The sequence below is a fragment of the Triticum aestivum genome, chromosome 4D, assembly GCF_018294505.1.
Source record: "Triticum aestivum cultivar Chinese Spring chromosome 4D, IWGSC CS RefSeq v2.1, whole genome shotgun sequence".
NCBI classification, from domain to species: Eukaryota; Viridiplantae; Streptophyta; class Magnoliopsida; order Poales; family Poaceae; genus Triticum; species Triticum aestivum.
The window spans coordinates 439520226-439528923 of NC_057805.1; the positions used below are offsets into that span (position 1 = coordinate 439520226).

At 51.8% G+C, this 8698-nt stretch overlaps 1 protein-coding gene across 1 annotated transcript; it reads right to left on the reverse strand.

Annotated features, from left to right (window-relative positions):
* Positions 1-1743: 1743 nt before the first annotated feature.
* LOC123098439 (heavy metal-associated isoprenylated plant protein 6) lies at positions 1744-3832 on the reverse strand. The gene is made up of 4 exons (XM_044520423.1): positions 3527-3832; positions 3076-3428; positions 2875-2956; positions 1744-2763 (listed from the first exon to the last, which is right to left on the reverse strand). Exons 1-4 carry the CDS (start codon positions 3657-3659, stop codon positions 2051-2053), a joined length of 1281 nt encoding a protein of 426 aa, XP_044376358.1. The 5' UTR covers positions 3660-3832; the 3' UTR covers positions 1744-2050.
* Between the last annotated feature and the right edge of the window lie 4866 nt (positions 3833-8698).

Here is an 8698-nt window from a genome sequence, read left to right on the forward strand (position 1 = left end):
TATTTTGGCACCGTCTGAAGGAACGAACATGCGAACGATTTACATGTATAAAAAAGAAACGCAGAAGTGTCGCCAAAGTGATATTTTATGGGCAGGCAGGCACTTGGAAGTGGATAGGATAGGGTGGTTTCGTTTCCTCCTCTTCGATTATAAATTGGAAGTTGAGGGAGCATATGAGCTGGCGGCTTACGCACGTCCCGCCTACCCTTTTTTGTTTAGCGAGATTGTTTAGCCAACCATCGAACCTGGCTTCTTGGTGCCTTGCACCTGCCTTTGTGTCTATGACATGTGGGCCCACATGTCAGCAACCCAAAGGCAGGTGCCTCTAAGGCACCGAAGCTGCGTCCCTGCAATAAATAAGAGAAACGAGTTCCTCGCCGTGGAGTACGTATATATACGGTATGTGTTGTTTATCCCGGGACACAACAATTTCCGCTTCCTTCAAACACGGGCGTACTCCTGACTCTTGACTCTGACGGATCGACTCGCAGGCAGTTGCTGCAATGGTACGTATCGACCCACGAGTAGAGTAGGTGGTGGACTGGTGGTATGACGGGCCTGCAAAATGTGGGCGAAAAGGACGTATCAGTATGTGATTTTCTAAGCACATATATACTTTTTCTCTTCCCTTCCGGATAACCCAAGCACGTCTTCCCGTGAATTCCACGGTCCATTTCGTCAACACCCAAAGTTCTGCCAGTCCACTCAGATTACCAGGAAGAAGAGAAGAAAAGCAGCTAGCGTTGGCGCACCTAATTAACCTTCGAGATTGCTCGGAAATGGTCTCGAAGCCAAATCGCCCTAGGATTAGGCTTTCCCACGGATTGTGACAAAAAGAGAAGATTGATTTCTCGCAGGATAACGTAGTAAATACGTTGGCCCTTGGATTCACCGGGGCCGCGCATATCGATTCTGTCGTCCGTCGTCCATTCAATAATGTCAAAAAGTGGATGGGAATATACAAAGAGAAAACGACGGCCTACTTTCAAAAAATAAAAACGACGGCCTGGCCAGCCGTGGCATATACTCATTTCAGAGAAGAAGAAAAACAATGTGAATGCAATACATAATCCTTTTTCCCAGATCACGATCGAGTATGTCATCGAAAGCCTTAATAATGCATTATTACCAGTACATCAGGCCGCAGCTAGCCGCAAAATGCAGCTTGGCCGGCACGCGCGCAGACGAAAATATCAAAAACTACTGCCGTCCAACACACATAGTACACACATACACACACAGAATAATACAGTACTACCAAAAATATCCAAAGATGACACCAACGCAGAATAATTCCGAAAATATCCAAAAGGAATATCAACACCGGGAGAATATTCCAGATCGAGCGAGCGGCGCAGGTGTACGCCATGCCGGTGCGTAGCTATCCATCCTCCCGGGCGCCGCGTCGGACGGACGACGCGGGAGGGAGCACAACACCAATTTTGCCGCCACCATCCATCAGATCCTTCGTTACCATCAAGGCCTGCAAATTTTCTTGCCCGTCACGACTCACGGTCCAATCAACGATGATCACTGCCCTCAGTTAATCAGTTCTTAATGTGGAAATCTTCGCCGGTTCAATTGTCTCGATCGACGATTGATCACCACGTCGCTCTCACATCGACGACAGTGGCGGCGACCGAGGCTAGATTAAGCAAAACCGGTCCACGATTCAACGCCTAGCTCGCCACCAACGAGCGCGCACGCAATTTGCGACCCATTCGTCGATCTTAATTCATCTGATAATTTAACCGAACCACCGGGGTCAGAATCAAGTTAATTAACCAATGGAGCTCGTGGCAGGAACGAACAATGGTCGATCAGGGGCAGAGACAGCAGAGAAAAGGCAGGGGGAACCAAAATTTGATCGGAGGCACGCATCGGTTCATGGATGGACGGATGCCTCCGATCCAAGTAACTAGAGCTAAGCTAAGCTAGTGGAGAGCCTCGTCGCTGTCTGCTACTATGTCAGCATTGATCTTCTCTCCCGGCCGGCTGGCCGGCGCAGGTCGTCGGCGCTGATGAGTGAATTTTCGGGCGGCGGGTCGCGTCACATGACGGAGCAGGAGTTGGGGTTCTCGTCGCTGAACATCTGCGAGGGCGGCGCCGTGTCGAAGTGGTAGGGCGGCGGGTACGGCTGGTACGCCTGGGGGTTGGGGTGCTCCTGCTGGTAGTAGCCGCCTGAGCTGGGCTGCTGCTGCTGGTAGTAGCTGCCGGCCTCTCTTGGTTGCTGGTAGTAGCTGCCGGCGTCGCCGCCCGGGTGCTGCTGCTGGTAGTAGCCGCCGGCGTTGGCGCTGGGGTGTTGTTGTTGTTGGTAGTAGCCGCCGGCGCCGGCGTACCCCGCGCCGTCGGCATTGCCGCCGTAGGGGCTGTAGTAGCTGGGCGGGGGGCCCTGCGGCTGCGGGTACGGGACTTGGCCGTACGGCGAGACGTGGTGCGTCCTCGCCTGGACCGGCGCGGGCGCCACGGAGGCCGCGGCCGACGCCATGGACGGGCCCGCCACCTCGATGCCTTTCCCCTTGTCCTGGCTCATGACGACGTGGTCGCCGGCCGCCGCTTTGTCTTTCTTCTTCTCGCCGTCGCCGGCGCCCTTGTTGTCCTTCTTCTCGTCGCCGGCGCCCTTGTCCTTCTTGCCGGGCGCGACGGCCTCGACGGCGCGGTTGAGCTTCTCTGTGAGGTACGCCACCATGGCGGGGACGTCCATGGTGCCCGTGACCTTCACCTCGTCCTTGGCATTGCCCTCCAGCTCCACATGTTTGACCCCTGGAAGAGACAAGACACACAGAACATCGTCAATTTCGAACGGAGGACACAAAATTAACAGCAGAACAGACCGGATTCGAAGAACCAAGAAGAATCCCGGCAAAACCGCACCTTTGATTTTGTATATTCGGCGTCTGATGCGGTCGGCGCAGCCGTCGCAGTGGAGGCGGATCTTGAGCAGCACCGTGGTCTCCTGCGAAAGCAAAATCGAAGCGGAGACATCGTGAGTCGCGAGGTCGGTGGGACGGGCGTGGTGGTTGGGAGCAGAGTATTGCGTGGGGGCAGGATTTGCTGCGTGTGTTGTGTACCGACCTGGAGCTCCGTGGGCTTCTTCTCCTCGGTGGGGGTGGGGGTGGGCGGTTGCTTCTTGGCCGCGTCTTCCTCTTTGGGCGGCTGCGGCTTGGAGGCGCCGGCCTTATCCCCCTTGTCGGCTCCGCCGGTGCCCATGTCGGGATTCTTCTTGTCGCCCTCCTTGTCGGGGCTCTTCTTCTCGGCCGCGGCGGGGGCTGCTGCGGGCTTGGCCGGGCCGGCGCCGGCGCCGGAGGAGACGATCTCGACGGGCTTCTTGGTCCGGGACTCGATCCGCGCCTTGAGCGCGGCCGCGTCGGCCGTCCCCGCCACGACCACCCTGTTCGCCGCGACGTCGGCCACCACCGACTGCACACCTGCGCGACAAGCCCGGAGCACACGAATCAGCCACCAGACCGAACAAAATGCAGAGAAGGGCAGAAGAAATTGGCGGCGGGATGGAGCGGGCGCGTACCAGGCATGCTCTTGATGCTGTTCCGGACCTTCTTGGCGCAGCCGGCGCAATGCAAGACCATCTTGAGCACGACCGGCGGCGGCGGCTCGGCGGCGCCCTCGACGCCGCCGGGAGCCTCCTTCCCCGCCCCCATAGAAACCGACGAGGCTGGCTAGCTACGCTCTCCGAGAGATTTCTAGACTCTTCCTCTCTGCCTCCCTCTTCTCCGGGTCTCCTACACGTGTTGGCGCGAGCGAGCGGGGGAGCGTGGGTGTTTGACGGCGCGGGCTCTGCGAGAAAAACCAAGCGAATCGAGACGAAACAAAACGGCAGTGCGGCGCGGGCGGGGATAAATAGGCGGGGGGTGGGGAGCGGGTGGAAGGAAAGGTAGAAGGCAAGCGGCCCCACCCCGCGCGTCAGGCGGTGCCGGCCGCCCGATCCGATCCACAACCGCGGTGCGCGTGGCGGTAAGTTTCTGCCGCCGCTGCTGTTTGCGGGCGGGGAGTGCTGGTTACGCCCGCCCGCTCGCTCGCCTGGGACGTCATCACCGCGTTGAGTTGATGGGTGTTACTGTCGCCGCGGCTGGCCGTGTCATGTCATGTCATGCAAAGGTGAACCCGTCGTCATTGCTCTCCCTTTTCCTCCACCGGTCGGATTGCCCGGCTCGCTAGCTACAGTAAATCGTAGCGCACGCGCAATGGAGTGGCTTTCTGATTACAAAAGAGTTTTCTTTCTTTCTTTTTCCAAAGTCTAAAACACGGCGAGGGCTGTCCTTCTGGCCTTTACCTTGTTTTCGTAGACGTCATGACAGACGATCTTGAATTTTGATTCAACTTCTACATGTATGTTTGCGTGTCATGGAACGATAGGTGTTTGCGGTATAGTGGCAGCTCTATTTTTTTTTTCTTTCTCGATTGAGTTTCGGACATGCCTGGCCGGACCCCACGAGGCTACACGAGCAAACAGTCGACCTCATCTCTGGTCGATGATGTCGTTAAGTCACCCCTTTCTTGAAACCAGCAATGATTAACATTGGAGTGTTATCTTGTTCTAGCCGTCTCTCTAACCCTAGTCGTTCTACGAGGTCTCAACGGCCGAGCAGTGGCGGATCTAGGGGCGGGGTCATGGCCCCGCAAACAGTTTACAAGTTATATTTTTACTAGTGTAATGTTTGTCCATCATACTGATTTTGGTGCAGTGTATAATTTTTTTCCCTAGCCGTTGGAATGTTGTCCACGGTTGCCTTTACATTGCCAAATCCTAGACCACCGCTGCAACTGAGTCGTCGATCTTAGCAGCAGAGGTGACTACACGGTGTAATAAGTACACGTATTTGGAACTGCGTTGGTATTTTTTGCTTTGTTTTGGACTATTTGGAATTACCCTAACGATTGTATTTTTAACAGAGTGAAAGTCCACAATATTTTATAGATTATTTTCCATGCTATATGAATATTTGTATGTGGTCAATGGTGCAACACGCGAAAGTGCGAGAGCTTATTGTCTCTAGGTACATGAAAGATGGTAGCACGGGGTACATTGAACCGGTTTGGATGACAACTCAATAATAGATCATGTAGGCATATTTTCCTATTTGTGCCGTTTGTAATAATTTTAGAATACTAGTACTTTGATGTTGAAGACTAACACTACTAAACCTTGGGAAAAATATGGTTGTGATCCTGGCCATCTAAAAAAAAGAAAGTTTTATTTCCTTTCTAGCCGTTGGGCTTCTTCTGTATAATCCCACAAAAATTAGCACAGGACAACTCAAATTTTTTGTTGCACAAGGTAGATGGATCTATAGAAGTGCTGGTACTGTATTTGGAGTACTGTTGTCGCTCGAAACGTGAATGGTTCAGCTGGGCAGGTGGTACGTACGTCAGCGGCCGTCCTCCCCGACGGCGACGTGGTGTGCCGCCACCTGTCCTGTGAGCTACGTGTGCTTACGTACTGTACTACCACTACCAGTACGTTCACGCGAGAGAGAACGGGTCGTACAGAACTTCATCACGTACGTACGCACATACAGTGCGAGGCCGTTTGGATTCTAGTACAGATCGTGTGACGCGAAAAGCGAATCGTCCGGAGGTTCGTTTGGCTCGTAGCACGCGGTGAATTTTCTGCTTGTGCACGTTGACGGGGCCTTTCGTGGAGGCCAAGGGAGCTGCAGGAGCCATACGCCAGTTCCAGACAAAAAAGCAAGAGAATTTCCATCGTGCTTTGGTTTGTATCATGACTCATGAGGCTCGTGTTCTATGTACTGTTGCTGCGACTGAACTCTCAAATCGAAATGGGAAACGACTGTCGACTGTGGTGTTTGTCCTGTGCCACTTTGGTTTGCTCCGCATTTTCGTTGCCGCTCACGAACGGTGAACTTTCACGGCGACTCGCGACGACCACCGCAACGACGGAGGGTGGTCAGTCGCGAGGCAAAGTGACGCGTTCCTTTCACGAGCGTTTTTTTTCCCATTCAGAGAGGAAGTTGGGTTTTTCTTCAGGCAACCGAGAGGAAACTGATCGGTGCGGAAGAGGCGCGAGCGAGCGCGTGCTCTCGGCCCAGGCCCACGACGCGCTCATGCGTGAGGGGGCCCGGGAGATCCACTTTCTCCAATATCGCAGCACTTGCCTGTACGCGCTATACCTCTCTCTCAGTCTCTGCGGTGCTCAGTGAATTGCATCGCGGGCTACCGATGCTTTTCCTCTCCGGCAGTACTCTGCGCCGGTGCGCCGGCTCAAATTTGGGCCGGTCGTCGCGCTACCATCCAATTTGACCTACTACAACCGTCAGATCCCGATTTCCTCTTGTTCTTCCCTTCGCACGGGATCTGAAAAAAAAAAGTCCCCAACCGGCCGGCGCGTTCCTCCCCTCGTCTCCCACGCTTGCCGGCGACCCGAGCCGCCCGTCGCCGCCTCCGCTCGTCGCCGTCATCGGCCGCTGTGTTTCCCAGCAAGAAAAATCTCAACAAAAACAGAACACCATTGGTTTGCCGGTAGCAGCAAAAAACTATGCGGGTTCCAGCAAAAATTATATCCCGATGCAGCTGTAATGGTGCCGCTCCCAGTTCGGTTGCCGCCGCATCTCGTTTTCCAGCAAAATTGACCTTGCCCATCGCAACAACTGACGTTGTCGGTTCCGGCAAAACAACTCACCGCTTCCAGCAAATTGCATCATAGATTCCAGCAGAAATTTGTGTCTTCCTAGTTCCAGCAAATTGGATCACAGGTTCCAGAAAATTGAATCACTGGTTCTAGCAAAGAAAATCACCGGTTGTAGCATCGCATCGCCTGTCGCCGCGCTGCACGGGCGCACCACCGATTGCATCCCAAAAAATCTGTCGCCGGGTTCCAGCAAAAACTGTCACCGGTTGTAGCAAAAATCGATACGGGATGTACCAAAACAAGATAGCGAGTTGCAAATCTCCAGAAAAAACGATCGCCAGTTCCAGCAAAAAAATCCGATGGTGGTAGCAAAACAAAACACCAGTTGTAGCATCGCGCCGTTTGGCGCAAAAAAATGCATCCCTGCCGGGTCCAGCGCCCTCCACGAAGCCGGCAGCAGCACCGATGTTCGCTGGTCCCAGCACCGAAACCTCAAGGGGTTCCAACGCCGGCAACCAACAGTCCCAGCAACCGCCGGGCACCGAATCTCTCATGGGTTTGCTGCAGCAGCCACCTCTTCCCTTGGTACCATGGCTGTGAGAAGAGGTAGGTGAAGATATGTGTAGCGTGAGGAGGAAAAAGGAAAGAGGTAGGAGATAAGGGAGAAGCAAGTGGGTGGACGAGAGCAGCCCAAGATGCGGCCTGGTCGAGTGATAGGATAAGGTTGGAGAAGCTTCGCGAGGGGATAAGCATTCGTGTAGGCTATTCGATCAGGTTCCATTTGATGGCCCGCGTGCGTCCGGCTCAAAGTTCGGCCGGCGCGCCAGGTGTAAACGTTTACCTTTCATCTTCCCCGGTATGTGCGTTTGCTCAAAATCACTTTTTTTCCTTAAAAAAACATCAATAATATTTTTATTAATTAGAAATAACTACTCTCTCCGTCCCAAAATAAGTGACTCAATTTTGTACTAAAGTTAGTACAAAGTTGAGTCACTTATTTTAGGACGGAGGGAATAGTAAATATGTCCGTACGTTGCAACGGAACAAAAAACATCATACAGCCTAAAAAATATCAAATGGGCTGCATTGCAACGTATAGAAAATAATTAAATATGCATTTTAAAACCTATAAAACAATCTATTTATACCTCCCAAATAGCACGATTCTACATTAGATATAAACAAAACATTACCCCACTTATGACTAACCGTTACATAGCATGCAAGGACATACTGACATGTGACGCCATGTGATTGAAGCAAAATGAAAACTAACTATACGTGTCTAGTCCAGGGGGTCAACAGACAACTCCATATTGCATTTCGCAGAATTTTGCCCCTGCCCATGGCACCTACAACACCAATTCTCCACGGGGGTCTCCATATACACGCCTCGTCAGCAATATTCCTAATCATGACCTCTGGTTTCTATGCGCAGGTAGCTTAGTTCAATAGCGTATGTATATGTAAGAGTAAAAGAAGGGAAAGCTTCACCATAAAGGTACATGACGCCAAGAAACTCTGTGGTTCAAGAGAGCAAAATGAGGACAAGGACATTAAATAATATATTTCTATCCAACGATAGAGAGTGATAAAATATAAACATTACAATTTGGCTATGCAAACGAACCAACGTCATGAAGAAATTTCACCCTATGAACAACTATTACAAACAAAAGGCAAGAATTAAGGCCAAACATGAATTATCAGTAAATAAATGACATGAAAAAGCAAATTTGTACACATGTCTGTTACGTGTGGCCCACTTTGTCCTTGGAGGAGGAGTTGTTGGTGGACGCCGTCTGTGTCGGATTGCCGTCGAGCTCAACCACCGGCATGGAAGTACACCTTGAACTAGGCCGCCGTGCTAATTCCTCTCATAGAATTGAACATTTGGAAATAAGCTGATAGAAGGATTCATATGATACTATATGTTCAACAAATGTCTATTAACTTTGAGCACAACTATTCTCCCAAATAAACTTGTCGCAAATCCAGCTTTTCGCATACATAGAGATAAACAATGAAAATTAAGAATTGAAATTATCAAAAACAGATCATTAACAATGGAATATAAGGAAAGATATGCCT

Bases quoted from the DNA above. Each gene is read 5' to 3' on its own strand.
- LOC123098439 (XM_044520423.1), bottom strand. From the start codon at position 3,659: ATGGGGGCGGGGAAGGAGGCTCCCGGCGGCGTCGAGGGCGCCGCCGAG. The intron at 3,429-3,526 runs GTACGCGCCCGC...CTTGTCGCGCAG, and splicing joins CAGCATCAAGAGCATGCCTG to GTGTGCAGTCGGTGGTGGCC. The intron at 2,957-3,075 runs GTCGGTACACAA...TTGCTTTCGCAG, and splicing joins AGAAGCCCACGGAGCTCCAG to GAGACCACGGTGCTGCTCAA.